General features: G+C 31.8%; 2 protein-coding genes across 3 annotated transcripts in view; both read right to left on the reverse strand.

The window, feature by feature from the left end:
- The window catches only part of LOC130452857 (protein kinase C and casein kinase substrate in neurons protein 1), a 41908-nt gene extending 25814 nt beyond the window's left edge, over positions 1–16094 (reverse strand). Inside the window, exon 1 of one of the 2 annotated variants that reach the window (XM_056792339.1) lies at positions 16032–16094. Coding sequence is in view for 1 of the 2 variants with exons in the window: in XM_056792338.1 (XP_056648316.1) it covers positions 246–301 (56 nt within the window). In the remaining variant the exon portion in view is untranslated. Of the gene's footprint in view, positions 1–245; positions 343–16031 lie in introns of those variants that run through there. The other variant, XM_056792338.1, reaches the window with a different exon arrangement.
- Positions 1–16915, reverse strand: part of LOC130452864 (AMMECR1-like protein) — a 336472-nt gene that overhangs the window by 273205 nt on the left and 46352 nt on the right. The window lies entirely within an intron of this gene.

Genomic DNA, 16915 nt, shown 5'->3' on the forward strand with positions numbered 1-16915 from the left:
CATTTGGTGTAAAATTTTTTTAACAAATAAATATTTTTAGAAAATAGTTAACATCTTAGCACTAAAAATTCGTCAAAATTCCAATAAAATGTAACTACCACAAAAGTGATTAAATGAAATTTTCAAAAAAACAAACAATGGCGTATCAATTGTAATGTAATATTTATGTAATCATCTAGAAGCTAAAAATATTATGTGTTTTTATTACTAATCTAATGAAACATAATTTATAAAATTCCACATACCACCTTTTGCATATGACATGTATAATATAATACCAAAATTGTAGAGAATGACTCATGCTGGTAAAGATATTTTATAGTCCAGTCAAGTAAATGTACCCTGTAAAAATAGTCGTGTTTAATAATCAAATTAGTGGATTATTATAAAGTCTACTTGATTCCCATTCCTGCACCCTGCCGTGTCATATATACACGGTGTTTTTAAATTCATGCGACAAAATTCGGGAGGTGATTGCTCGTATGAAATTAAATTGTAATAAAATTCCCTCTGTCCGAGATATCACCCTTAAAAGGTGGTGTGACCAAAATTGAGTTTTCATTTTTTTTTTCTAAAATTTCAGTAATATTAGAAACTTCTGAAATTCTGTAATTTTAGTATAATCGTAAAGGACTAACTACGAGTATTTTCTCAATAGCTTGTAAAGTTTGTAAAAACTAAAAAAACAAACATAAAATAACTAAATAAAGATATAAATACAATTAAATTTCAATATACAGAAGGAACCACGATGAGTAACAAAATTATAGGTAAAAAAGATGATATCGGTTTGATTTCAATTGGCATGTGATTGTGCATTTTTTGCATTGTAAAATATTAAGCCTTTAACTAATTCTGAACGTGGAGTAGGTAGGTAATAGTCGTGTTCCGCGTTCCTTTTTTAGTTTGAAGATTCGTCCAAATTGAGTCGCACCACACGTACACCAGAAGGGAGATGTGACTCAATAAGGGCATAATAAACTGTTAGGAAGGTAGATAAGTTCAGTTCTTTGTAAACTGATCCCAACGCAAAACAGGAGGAAGGAAGTATTTTATATTTCAACAGAAATGATAAAAGCCTATTTTTGACCAATTTTTCTATGATCTTAGATAGGAGTGCAATTGGACGATAATTCGATACTTGATTTTCATCCTCATCTTTATACAGAGGCCTTAAGGCAATGGGGAAAAACACTATTTTGAAATGAAATGTTAATTAAAGCGATAAGGTTATTTAATATGCAATCGGGCAGAATTCCAGAAGTCTATCAGTTCCAGATTTGTATTTAATTTTGATGTCATCAATTGTACAGCGAAGCTCTGCTAAAACTAAGGGCATAAGGAAGAAACTGTGTAATTTAGCATTAACATCAGGGAGATATAAAAGCGGACCATTAGAAGGAGTTATAGAATTTGATAAATTTTCGGCTACATTTACAAAGTAATTATTAAGGTTATCAAATGAAGTGGAGATTATACTAAATGAAGAAACCTCATTTCTTAGATCATTCACGATGGACCGACCATGTTTCTTTAGAAATATTTTTGGCAGTTTCACGTAATTTTTGAAGAAGACACTATCCGTGAATTTCCTTAGGTAAGATAAAGTTGGTATAGTCTTTGCAGATATACTTAAACCTTTAGTGGACCAGGGTTTATTTTGCTTATTGTTAATACGCCAAAAAGGATAACAGACTAGATAGTATTTTTATCCAGTCCACATCCATATCATGATATATTGGGTGAACTGAAAACCGCTTGTTAAGTAGATTTTCTATCATCCACCACTTAGTTCCCACTGAAATTTCATCACCATCCGAACTTGTATCAATCGACATCACTTTCCAATGGTCTGAGCTGGACTGACACCGCTGGTGACTTCCTCGCTATGTGCAGTCGACTTCTACCGCGACCCACTTGTCCTGTTCGTACCCTTAGTTGTAACTGGGAATGACGTTGTTTTGTAAGGAATTTGTTTTTCAAAATAACTTAGATTACGTTTGTAATTTCCCTTCGTAACGATTTTATCGAACTGACCTTAATCCTACTAACCTAATACTTACAGGAATACTTATAAAAGTACAGTTATTGCAGGACAGCATATATTTATGTGTATTTCGCAGGAAAATTTCTATCAGAATACTTGTATGTAAAGATTGGTGACTAATAAAATTAAATAATAGTTGAAAACTGTGAATAATCATAGTTTTTAACCTTATATCTGATTATATCAAAACTACAACTCTAGAATTTGTTAAATTTTTTGGGGTTGATCTTAAAATATCCCCTTTGAAAAAATTCAAAAATTGTTTTCGAATTTTTCACTTTTTTATTAACAATCAAAGACATTAAAAAATTAATCATGTAAATAAAGCCAACAGGAATTTTTTCCGGTTATTGTAATGAATTGAAAGTAATTTTTACAAAGTTTACAAAAATTTATTGAATTTACAGTATGTTGGAAAGTTATGTAGTTGAACCAAAAGAAAAAGAATAAGAAAACAATGAAGAATCTTATGACTCACCACCACCGAAACGTTCCAAAAAAAAAATAAAAATTAAAAAAATTATAATTGTAGAATGTTCATAACTGTAAAATCAATAATTTTTTGTAAACTAATAATTAATTCATTAGATCCTTAGAATGAGAAAATAACATCAATTTTATTTAAATATTATTTATAATTTTTTAAATAATAAAATTAGAGCTCGTTTCCAAAGCTCAATTTGTTCGTTTATTAATGAAGAACAAAAAAAGTCTTGGAATGTTCTTATCATATTTTCATTAGTTTATGAGATATTTGAATTGAAATGGGAAAAAATTAGTGAATTTAATAAATAAAAAAACTCAATAAACTTTTGTAAAAATTAGTTTCAATTCATTAGATCCTTAGAATAAGAAAATAACATTATTTTTTTTAACATTATTTATAATTTTCTAAATAATGAAGTTACAGCTCGGTTTCAAAGCTGAATTTGTTCATTTATTAATGAAGAACAAAAAAGTCTTGGAATGTTCTTATCATATTTTCATTAATCATGAGATATTTGAATTGATTTGTTAAAAAAACTAGTAAATTTAATAAATAAGAAAATTCAATAAATTTTTGTAAAAATTAGTTTCAATTCAATAAAATATTTGGAAAAAAATGTTCCTGATGGTTTTATTTGAATAAATGAATGTCTTTGATTGTTGTTTATTGACATATCTACTTAGTACGCTAATTTATTCATTCCTTGATAATAATATTTAATCAGGCAGGTAAACCACTTGTTTCAACCCTTATTTTTGCCGCTAAATTAAAATTATAGAGGGTGTAATCACTCATAACGTTTATGATAAGATAATTACCAAAATCAAAATGGAAAACAGAAAAAAAATCATTCCAGTTGATAAAAAAGGATTTCAAATGATCCCATACGAAGTAATCGAATTCCCCATGTATCACTTGGTCGTTTAATTGGTTTATAAATAAATTGTCGGTAAATCCTGTCGAGATTTCAAACATTCGAAATCGGTGTCAAGTTCAGTAGAAATTTTTATTATGAATACGTTGACGGTTTAATAAATTAAAATAAAAAAAAAAACATCAACAAATTTTGAAGGAATGTTTACATACTAATTGTAAACTAATAATACAATTCGTTTACTATATATATATATATATATATATATATATATATACAGAAATGTTCAAACTTTCCAAAAAAGAAATTAATTACAAAGAACAAGAGAACAAGATACAAACGAACTAGGCCTGACCTAGAGATGGAAAAGTACAAACAGCCATCAATAGCGAACATTTTCAGTAAATTTGTAAACATGGAAAAATTGGTCATCGATATGTGATACAACACTTTAATTTGAAAGGCATTAGCCCAACCATTATAAAAGCTGAACTGTATTCTATTCCTTCGTTATTAACAGTAAAATTTTGAATTACGATCTAATGACGTCAATAGACATCAGAAATCGACAATAGATCTCAATTGGCTTCAATGGATGATAATCGACAATATCTGAAAAAAGTAGATGTCAATTCACATAAATATATAACAATTGATGTGATTCGACTTCAATCTACGTCAATAGACATCAATCAACAGTAAAATATTGGTTAGGTTAGTAAAATATCGTTAAACGAGGCCGTACGACCTGCGAAGACCAGCATCGAAGTGGTGGACCAAATGAGGTGACGACTCCAGAAATGTTGGAGAAAAACCACAAAGCTGTACTGGATAATCGTCGATTCAAAGTGTGCGAGCTAACAGACGTAGTAGGCATTTCAAAAAGTGCGATACATCGGAAATTAACTGCAAATTTGGACATGAAAAAGTTGTGCTCAAGATGGGTGACGCGTTTTAAAGAAATAAAGTCAAATTTTAGCGATGTTTCATAACCAAGGATGGGTGGGTCCATCACTTCACACCCGAAACAAAGAAGGTAAAGACCGTTGCATTTGCAGGCAAGGTCGTGGCGTCGTTTTTTTAGGATACGCGTGGAATAATTTTCATAGACTAACTTGAAAAAGGAAAAACTATCAACGACGAATATTATGCGAAAATATCATACAAAAACGGCCGCATTTGGCTAAGAAGAAAGTGTTGTTTCATCAAGACAATGCACGTGGACAAGTGAATGTAACCTCATCCGATTATTCTTGTTTTTTGTTGTTGTTTTATTTTTGTGTTACTGCTGGTTGTATTATAACTAGATGGTGAGTAAAATATACGAGTCACATAATAATATATTAAATTTATTATTGGATTGTTAATTACGTCATTTTTATTATTGTATAAAATCTGCAACATAGCGTTCGTTGCAGGGTTAAGTTGGACAACAGGAAGCCATTATCTGAACGTGGACTACAGGAAATTGCAGCGAATTTTTGACGGCAATATCGTACTATTATGAAAGAAAACATATTACGATATACATCCGTAGTTATTATCACGGTATTCGATTAGATACTCTTGACTCGGCCGCTTCGTCGCCTCGTCCATAAACATCTATCTCGTATCGTACTTAATCTCCGGACTTATAACGTAAATAACTAATAACTTAATAACAATCCAAGAGTGTTTTCTAAACCCAAACAATTGTTTCAAAAGATAAACTTTCTTGCGCATTGCCTCAAGTTCGCTAATATGAGGTTTTATTATAAAAATTATTCTACATTCGAATGTACCTCGCCACACACCTTTCCATACGTTTTTTCCATTGATCGAAACAGTACTGGAAGTCTTCTTTAGTGAGAGCCTTTAGGAGCTCTGCCGTTTTTTGCTTTACCGCTTCCGTCGACTCAAATCGGGTCTCTTTCAAAACAGATCTTTTTCTAACCTTTTAAGGAAATCTGAGCAGATCCGTTGACGCTTTTGATCAGAAGTCAGATTTTTTGGCACCAACTTCGCACAGAGTTTTGTCATGTAACTACTCGTGTAAAATTTTTCTAATCGGTTATTCATCGGCGTTTGCAGCCTCATTCGACGATCTGCACGCACAATTCGGTTGATTTTGGTCACTGTTTCCGGAGTTGAAACAATCACAGGACGACCTGGGCGCTGGTCATCTTCAATGACATCACTACAGCGCTTACACCACTTAAAAACCCGCACACGAGATAGAGAATTGTCCCCATAAGCCTATTGCAACGATTTATAGTACTCAGTCAGAGTTTTTTACAATTTAACTCCGTTTTTCGTCACACATGGTGAGAAAAAACAAGTTCGTTTTAAACCGCCACTGCATAAATACTACAATAGTAACGGAAACGTGTTTTAGAACATGCATAAACAAGATATCTAGATACCCAACCGTCTAGGGCACCCTCTAGGCGCGCAGTCTCGTTATTTAATAGCCAGACCTCGAATACCACTTCAATCCCTTCGAGAAAAAAACAGTTGTCGTGAGGACCATCCAGTTGTGAGCAAGTGCATACTAATTTGTGAAATCTTAAAAATTTTAATAGAGAGTTTTTATTTACCAGTACTTCAACACCTTTTCATCATATAATATTTTTTATCCAATTATAAATTGCTAAATCAAATTGATGTTTTTGAGTATTTGAAATTTTGAGGTTATAGTGAAAAATTTAAACTTTTTTTGTACAGAATCTCTGCTCCACATTTTTTGTCCCTGCAGTCTGTATGGAATCCCTCATAGTTTTCGATTTATCCGTAATTCAAAATGTTTTTGAGTACATGAACTCATTTTACTATGAAAATTTTGAAGTAAGGAAAAAAATGCTTGAATACCAATCTGTAGAGAATTTTGTACGGTACATTTTTTGCTCCAGCATTTTTTTAAATTCATCTATTTTTGCAATTATTCCAAATATTCAAAATATTTTGAGTGTTTAAATCCATTTTAAAACGAGTATTTTGAGGTTAGGAAACAAAATATACCTGGGATACTTTTTTGTAAAGAATTTTGTACTCTACATTTTTTGTTATGGCACTTTTTTTTCAAATTCCTCGCTGTTTTCAAGTTATTCGCGTTTCAAAATTTATTTGAGTTTCATGTCCCAAAATTTCGTGCCCGTAATTTTGTTAAGAGTTGCTAGACTTATTCAGTAACCCAGAACCTCTCGGAATCTAGAAAATCAAAACCGTCCGATTTAATAATAAGGTTTTAGCTCAAACTTGCATAATTTTCCTGTACTATTGACTTAGTGGTCGTTCGACATCTATTGTACTGAAATGAATCGCGCATAAAGATTTTTGAGAACGCACCCTATTCACTAAAGAGGCCAAAAACTTCTACCCTATACCCAAAAAAAATTTTGATTCTGAATAATCTACTGTTTAAAACACGTTTATATTTCATAGATTTTATGATCAACTCATACTACTGTAATTTTACAAATTTTTATTAAAATAAACAATTACCCAACTAAATTACTCGTGTATATTTATATACAGTATGTGATTAAGATAAAACATTTACATTCATTCCTAGTTAAGTGGACTTTATAAAGTAAAATAAGGTCAATATTTGATATTTAATTTACTCGATTTTTCAGTTATGTAAGAAAACCCAATAAAGGCAAAGTTTAATCAGTATTTAGATAGTTCGTATTGAAAAAAAAATAGGAATTTCAACATAAAAACTTCGATCGATTAGCTTCTAATTTTTCTACCTCTTCACCGTTGTCCTTAATAACCATCCCCAAGAAATACATAACTTTGAACTTGTTCTAGAAGTTCCTTCGGGGCCGTTCATAAAATACGTTCGCACTTAAGGGGGGGGCTCTTGCTGAGTGTGACAAAGTGTGATAAGGGGGGACGGGGAGTGTATGACAATATTTTCAAGTATTTTTTTTTACTGTTTTTATTTTTAAATTTTCATCATGACAAAAAGTCATTTATTTTCTATTTTATAGTAAATATATCGACTTTCAAACGTATCCAGTTTTATTACTATAAATTGTAACTTAATATATTTATTTTTGCTTATTTTACTACATGAGCGCTAGCTCTGTGGCGCGGGTTTAGCCTTTTGACTCGGCACTAGCGGCATTGCGATCGGTCACAATTGGTTTCTTTGTTTTTCCGATACTTGTAAGAGTAACGTTTCCACGCACTCTGCGCTCTCACCGTAGTAACATATGAAAATACTGTTTCTCATGGTTTTATTATTATATAATTTCTTCATTAGTCACTTAGTGATGAACTAATTCGGACGCTTTTTTTATATTTCTCAATTTAATACTTTTTATTACGTGAACTACTTTACCAAAATTTATAACTCTTTAATTCAATAGTCGAAATATTTATATTTATATATATATATATATATATATATATATATATATATATATATATATATATATATCTACTATATAAAAATAAGTCGGTTTTTCCTTCCTGACGCTATAACTCCAGAACGCACGAACCGATTTCCACGGTTTTGCATTCGTTGGAAAGGTCTCGGGCTCCGTGAGGTTTATAGCAAAGAAAATTCAGGAAAAAGTCGTGTTTTCCTTCCTGACGCTATAACTCCAGAACGCACGAACCAATTTCTACGGTTTTGCATTCGTTGGAAAGGTCTCGGGCTCCGTGAGGTTTATAGCAAAGAAAATTCAGGAAAAATTTCAACAGAAAAGCGGGAAAATCTTTTTTCATATACAGCGCCATCTCTGATACATAGCTAGTACTACAAACCAATATTTTAAGTCGATCAAGATGTGACATAGCTTTGGCGTTAGCATCATCTGGAATTGCGGCGACTCTACTAGATGGCGGTCGTACTGCACATTCTGTGCTTAAGTTGCCACTCAATTTAAACACAATTGATACTCCAACATGCAATATTTCCCGATCCAGTGCAATGGGAAAATTGTTGATGCAATGCAAGCTCATTGTTTGGGATTAGTGCACAATGGCACATAAGAAATCACTTGAAGTACTTAACTTCACACTGAAGGATCTTCGGAGAAATAACAACATCTTTGGCGGCTTGATGATATTGTTGGCAGGCGATTTCAGGCAGACGTTGCCAGTAATTCCCCGTGGAACGCCTGCAGATGAATTGAATGCTTGCCTGAAGGCATCACCTTTATGGAATAACGTAAAAACATTATCACTAACCACTAATATGAGAGTTCAACTTCAAAATGATCAAAGATCAAAGATCATCGAAATCCCGTGCAATAAAAAAAAGGAAGCTTAAGGATGTTTGTCTTGAGCATCCGGATGTAGCAGAAAAATTAAAAATAAGAAGCAATCCAGTTCGGCCGAGCTTAGAAGAGGATCAACCAGCTTTATTGCAAACGATCATGAAAATTGCCATCTTTGGTAGCTCTGCTGACGAAAGACGTAGAACTGAGACAGTAAGAAGATGTAAAAATTTAGATCAGTTACACGAACAATTAAAAACTTTAGGTTTTCAACTGAATAGAAGTACTACGTACTTACGACTTTTACCACGAAATTCATGAAGGAAAGAGACATGTCTCTAAGGTTCCAGTGAAATTAATTCGTGTTCAAAATGACTTGAAGAAATACATATTGACACCGAGTTTGCCACAGCTTCAATTAGATTAGATTAGACAGTGCTTCTTTTTTTAGACCTAATAAAGTATTTTTTTTCTCAGGATGATAAAGCCCGAGTTCCGATCGGACTTACAGCAGCTTCAAAACAAGCACCATTATTGATGCATATGCAATATAGGGTTTCTCTTCCAGACCATGACTGGGTAGTGGCTGCTGGACATAAATTGATACCATCTGTATACGCGGGTATTGTTATTGAACCGAATGGTTTTGGAAATCCTTCAAAAGTAACTTATTCAGGACCAACATTTATAGCTATTCCAAGTGGCAAACATTCTAGTTCGACAGCCAAGACACATGCTGATGATTTCAAAAAAATTTTTGAACTGGAGTCATTTAAAAGTTTGGCCTACAACAACATTGGATCGCCAAAACCTGTAGTAATCATTTCTGCTGATGGGGGTCCTGACGAAAATCCTCGCTATGAAAAAGTAATATTCTATGCTATCCAGCATTTTCGTGATTTTAATTTAGATGCTTTATTTGTTGTTACAATCGTGTGGGAAGGATAATGGTTCCATTAAGTCATGAGCTTGCTGGCTTCATTTTACCTTACGAGCATTATGGGTCGCATTTAGATTCTTACGGTAAAACTGTAGATAAAGATTTGGAGATAAAAAACTTTGAATATGCAAGGACAACTTTAGCTAGTGTTTGGAAGTCATTAAAAGTCGATGGTTATGATGTAGATGCAGAGTATATTGCACCAAAAGAAGATAATAGTGATGATGCACAAATATTAATTAATGATTGGTACTGTAAACATGTTTGTGAACCACAATACTTATTACAAATTTTGAAATGCTCAGACAAAGACTGCTGTGGCCAAACTAGAAGTAGTTTGAAAAGTTTACCAAACGGATTTTTGCCTCCACCAATTAAATTACAACAAACTCATAACGGATTAAAGGTATCGCAAGTGAATTCTGAAGATGGTAAATATCTTAATTTATTTACTCGTCTTGCAGTGAAACTGCAGCCTGAAGCTGAAGATTTTCAACAAATTCCTTGATTGGTTTTGTCCGTCAATTTACGATAAATTAGCAAGCAGAACATGCAAATAATGTAGTCTATATCACACATCTAATAAAACTCTACTACAGCATTTCAAAAATTTACATCCAAAACGAAAAAGAAAAGATGAAGTAGTTCGACACATACAACCAACTCGCATTGCAGCTCGACGAACTCGAGAACTATTATGCGTATTAGAAGATGAAAAAGATGGCACGGAAAATGCAGAATGGATAGATGACGATAAAGTGGAGAGTAGTTTTGAAATAAATAAAGAAGAAGAAGATGCTGCAATACCGATTATAGATATTTCGGCGCATTTACAGAATCCTTGGACTTCTGAATAATAAAAATATTACTTATTTATATGTTATGAAAGATATTTATTATATTTTATTATAAAAACTAAATAAATATTTAAATTTTCAAAATTTGTATACTATCAATTGAAATTTACCAGGGGGGGGTTAGTTAGTTTGTGACGATATTTATAGGGGGGGTCAAAGAAATCGTGACAATGGGGGGAGGGGGTCATAATAAACTGATTTTAGCGTGACGTATTTTATGAACGGCCCCTTCCTATATATATCACATATATTCAATGTCTCTAAAGCTTATTTTAATCCTCATCCTTCAAATTTTTGTTTTTTCCTAATTTAAAATAATACCACATGCCCCTGATATAGAGAGGAACTATCTAAAGCAAGTCCAGATATAACTATTTTATTGTCCGCCCTATATTCCGGACATAAACCCTATAGAGCAATTTCAAATTCAAAAGAGGAGCTATACAATCCAATCTGAATACAATTCCTAAAGCTTAGATTAAAACTTTCTCGCAGTAGCCTGCAGAAGAGAATAAATGCAGTAACTCAAGCTCCCGGAGGAAATACTCTGTATTAAATATTATCTTGGTGATTTGGATCATGTTTTGCCATAATGACCACTTACTTCATGACATAATCACTACATTCCGCGGGTATGAAGTGTATTCATCTGAATTAAATCCATATTCAACTATTAGATTGGCCGCCCTACATCCTGGACATAAACCCTATAGAGCAACTCCAAATTCGAAAGAGGAGCTTTACAATCCAATCTGAATACAATTCCTAAAGTGTAGATTTCAAACTTCACGCAATAGCCTGCAGAGAAGAATAAATACAGTAACTCAAGCTCGATGAGGAAATACTCTGTATTAAATATTGTCTTGGTGATTTAGGATCATGTTTTGCTATAATGATCTTACTGCATGACATAATAAGAAAAGGAAAAGAAAATGTCAGAATAGAAAAAGAATACACAGATACCTTCGATATCACCACAGGAGTAAGACAAGGAGACGGGTTGTCCCACCTTCTGCTCAACCTTGCTCTAGAAAAAGCTTTGATAGCAACTGAAGCTATTCCAAGAGGAGAAAATATCGAACAGTAAGAGTGACCTGAAAATACTGGCACAAGTATTCTATGAAGAAGCATGAAAAGTAGGATTGGAGGTAAATGAAGATAAGACCGAATATATGAAAGTGGGAAGAGTTACAGAGCCCAATCATTCAATGCTGGACATTATGAGATACAGCTTCAGAATTACCGAGGAATTTAAGTATGAACAGCAACAATAAAATAAAAGAAGAAATACAGATGAGAAGAAATACAGATGAGAAGAAATACGACGTTACGAAATTTTTTTACCGAGAAAACCCCAAATATTTTCTATCTATCCTAGAGACGGGATCACCTTTTTGTGAAACACCCTGTGTAAATAAATAATGAAAAGAAATTTACTTCCATTATTTTTATGTTAATGTTAATAACTGCCGAAAAAATATACTTAACAAGACTTCCAGGATTTCCAGGACTCGCCTGTGGTGTAAACCATGGATAGCTTCACCATTTTACTAATTTGATCAATTATCAAATCAGTTTTATCAAATTCATTTGCTTTCCAAGATAAATATTTCATTAATTAATTTTTTTAACATTAATTTTTCCGCAAAATTAGTATTCAATAAATAAATTTTTTAGATTGACAGTCATGTCAAAGATACGACCCGCAGGCCGTTTCCGGCCTCTGGGCCGTATCAATAAGTCCCGCGATCGCAATGTGTCACACAAAGAAGAAGTATGTTTTTTGGAGCTTTGAGACTTCATTAGATTCTTCTACGGATGTTTTAAATACTCGTACTAAGTAATTTCAATGTCAGCGCGTGTCTAGACAAACGAGAGAGAAAGACAGTAACGCCATCTCTTAGCAGCAAGCAGAAATATCCTATTATTTTTTACGACAACCATATCAAACGAGTGCGTCGGCGCGACGTGAGTCAGTTGAGTCGAATAATCGAAGTGATATGGTTGAAGAAGGATTTTAATTGTAGTGATTGTGAAGGTATTGTGCCCAGCATTTATTTGTGTCGTGCGCGTGCGATATTCATAATTATTGTATCGAGTTCCATAATTGTTACGATTCGAGCTCAACATAATTACCTACCATCATTTATAACTTTGATATGATTTTTAACAACCGTATATTATATACTCATATAATTTAATTTCATTTATTCACAATCTGACCCATCTACGAATTAAAAATTTAATATATGGCCCACTGCAAAATTGAGTTTGACACCTCTGTTCTACATAGTATTGGAGTTCAAAAGTTAATGAACCAATAAAACCTACAAACTTCATGAAACCGGCCAATAATTTTATTTTTGTAAACAACAACTAAACTGTTATTGTAGTAATAACAACAATATATTTTTGACTAATGTTTGGAAGTATTTAATGTCAAGAAACTACCCACGATTGAATTCCTGAAACTTTTCAAAATAAAATTAGAATCCAGTTCATTGCAGCTGGATGTATCAATAAAAAAATAGATTTTAATAAAGTGGCATCATCGCAAAACATAACATTACTAGAAAAATTTGGATCGTTTTGATTGTAACATTTTTCCATTATTAGGTCTGCAAACTCTTCACGTCTATCAAAATAGTCATCTGACAATTCTTGAACCAACGTTACTTTGTATGGATGGAATTTATTATCACGTAAAATTTTTATCAAGTTTCTTGAATATTTGTCTAGTAGTCAAGTGTGGATAGTCCTCTAACAAGACATCTAAAGATTTGTTTCCAGTTGTTGCAGTTTTTCTACGCCCTGATTAGGATAAATCTTTTACTGAACCAGTTTCATTAAACTTTTCTACCAATTTAGTAAATCTTGTTATAGGATTTCGGTTAGGATATACATTATTAAAGATATTAAACGTTTCTTGTTGACTTCTACGCTCGTTCTTTTCCAGATAAACGATCCATTTTGACTTTCAATAAACTCCAACGATAATAATTTATCAAAACGTCAAATTTGTTATTGCAGACATAGCCACCAAAATCTATTACATTTTAACTTCGCAAATGTAGCTGTAACTCCGAAATTATGGCATTTAAGTATAGGGAACATTAGATGAAAGATAAGAAGTATTTCTTGAGGATTTCGAATAACGAAAAATATACAGGGTGATCATATAAACCCTTTCCGAGATAATTGAAGCGTTCATACATAAAACTGACTCTGTATGACAACCGCAAGCAAGGTGGAAGTATAAGTGCAGATATAAAATCGTAAATGAACCCCTTAGACTTAAAAGTATTAATGAAAACATTGTGAAACAAAAAATTAGAGGCCAGAAATGAAAATGAAGACAAGTTATGATTATAAACAATACAGCAAAATATAAATAGTTATCAACATCAAAATTGATGAAGTAAACAGAAAATAAACAAGGTTGATCTCTAATTGTGATTTGAATAAGGAGTTTTCATAATAATTGTCACAATGGACTTTCTGTCTTAACATAAAGACTGTGTTTCAATTTCCTAGTTTGACTGTACTTCCATATCAAAGCATGTGTCATTTATTATTCTTATTATTATTATTTATTACTAAATGGCGTCATACTATAAATAGAATAATAATACAACTATATGATGTATTATAAACTGAAAGCTCAATCACATTTTATCTATGTGACAGAAATATGTGATAAGAAGTTTTGTACCCACCCACATCATTTAAACACAATATTATCATATCTATTACGAAATATGTGAATTACTGACAAAATTTCAGGATGTACTTCAATAAGAAACGAATTTTCTTCGAAATTGCATAATTTTGAATCAGGGAATTAATAGAAGATAAAACACAGACTCTTTCATTTCCCAAATAAATAATACTAAATCAGTTTGAGGCTCAGTATGAATGAAAAGCATCAAAAATCACAAATACTTTTAGTGAGGAATGAATATATTACATAGGTCTAATAATTAAAATTTTATGAAATATAATGATCCAAAATATCGGCTTCTGCCATAGAAAGAAAGTTGATATCTCAATTTACTAAATAATTCATCTTAAGCTAATAGAAAATATGATAAACTTGGTACACAATAGATAATTATTATACAGCTTGTTTCAAAAAAAGGTGATCCCTCTTTTTCCTAGCGTGCCGTATCAAGTCCCTTTGATGTTGGTAAAACTCTCTCTATCTTAAGCTAGTCTAAATAACTGTCCTGCTTCTCTTATTCTAGTCCATTCTCTAATATTCTTCTGACTAAGAGGCTTCTTTCCTTCCCATTCCTTCAACTTTACCCATCATAATCACCTGGAGGATATTAATCCAGATACCACTAATTATGTGTCCCAAATATGCTACTCTGTTAAGGACTGCATGGTTTATTTGCATAGCTGTCCACATTATCTTGAACATGCGTCTATATAACCACATTTCAAAAGCCTCCAAGAGATTGATGGTAGATATTTTCAAAGTCAATGCTTCGGCACCATATAAGAGAGATCTATCAAGGTAGCAGTGTCAAATTGGCAAAAATCAATAAAAAAATAAGCAAAAGTTGTAGCTTTTTTGTTGCTATTTTATTACTGAAACCGCGATTTTATTACTTGAGCTGTTCCCTAAAAATCGCCATTTATGCTAAATTCATATAAAGCTAGCATAAAATTTCAATAAACCAATAAATATCAAGTCAACTAGTAAACTAAAATTTGTTGCTGCAAGTAAGTAGAGTAATAATCATATACTGTTTTCCATCGTTCTGTGCTTGTTATTTATTTGTAATATACTTTTTCTTAGTACTTCAACCTCTATATACCAAACAGCAATGATAAAATATCTATTTTTGACAAATAAATCATAGACAACTCACAATTAATTGTTGAAAGATCAGATTTAAGTACATAATCATTATTTTTCACAAAAAAATCAAGAACTTATACTTTTAGGTATAGGGAATGCTTGAAAAAAAAAGAAATATTTTGGTAGTACTTTTCAATACTCATATAAAATATAGGGTTTCATTTAAAAAAAAAACTAGAAAATGTATCAAATGTACATTTGTATCCGATTCAATGAATATTAACGAAATAAATAATTTTCTAGAATTTTTACTACTATTTGAATGTTTTGGCCGTATTTTTAGGGAAAATTGGTTATAACTTTTTAAATACTCCATAGAACACATCACAACTTCACATTATTGTAATAGGAGAATCAAGCCGATTCCAAATATGCATTAGAATATAGGGTGTATATAAAAAATATTTAGTTTTAACAATGATCAAAGTGAAGTTATAATTTTTAAAAATACTTCTAATCAATTAATGGTTTTTGAGGTACTGCAAGCTGAAGCAATTTTTAAACTCCATTTTTTAGCAACAATTTGATCAAATTTATAAACAAGAATGATCTTTTTTCAATTGAACAATGTAATTAACGAAAAAAAACATAATTATTTTACAACTGTATTAATTGCTGATAAATACATTTCATAAAGTTAAATTTAATTCATATGCATTTAAAATTCCTAGCAGTTTTTACTGCGTAATCGAGCAGGTACATAAAAACGTAGCATTATATAGGTAGTTTACCTGTATATGGACACCTACCTACTTTATAACAAACCTGTATACAATTTACTGTGAAATTTGGTTACGGAATTTAGTAAACTGGCACTTTTAAATAAAACATTAAACTCACTTTTAGCAATTGGAATAAAATAACACTCCCAACAAATGAATATTAACACAAAATTAAATTACCTTCTATTTACCTACTTATCCACCTGATCACTGTATCAACAGTCAATTTATAGTATAACGTTGCGGTTTACACTAAATTAACCTAAACTAGTTTAACGGAGAGTTGTAGAATTTAAATATTTATTTTGTTTTGCAAATAAAAAAGTTCACAATCCCAAAGAATTACTGACACAACGACACTATCAATCCGATCTCTGAGATCCGTTTGATCAACTGCTCTGAACAGCACTCGACATATGCGTTGTACCTATTTAGATTGATTCTGTACAGTTCATGGTAACTTTGTTACCAATAACAAATAGTCAACCAACTAAGCAATCGGTTAGTAACTAGATAAAAAAAATCGAGATAGTAGCTGGGCTGCATTATCCGATTACAGAATGTCAAATCTGTATCGTGTTCCATTAATGTGACAGTTCGAAAAATAATCCCTTGGACTAATTGTTTATATTATAATAATAGATATTTACTGACATCTTCCATACCAGCTGGATACCTGGAATAATAATTCACAGTGACGTAACCGTTGTCTTTTTGGGTACATACATGTATAAACTAAGAGAGAATTTTATAAAATAACTTTATTTATTTATGTTTTGTTTCGAGCGAACATTGATTTTTGTAAATTTTGGGTAATTTCAATACACTTTATTTTGTTGAAAATTAGTTGAAATGATAACATAGTAAAACTATACACTTTAATAAAAAAATATTTATATTCCACTTTGCAA

This window comes from Diorhabda sublineata, chromosome 2 (genome assembly GCF_026230105.1).
Source record: "Diorhabda sublineata isolate icDioSubl1.1 chromosome 2, icDioSubl1.1, whole genome shotgun sequence".
NCBI lineage: Eukaryota > Metazoa > Arthropoda > Insecta > Coleoptera > Chrysomelidae > Diorhabda > Diorhabda sublineata.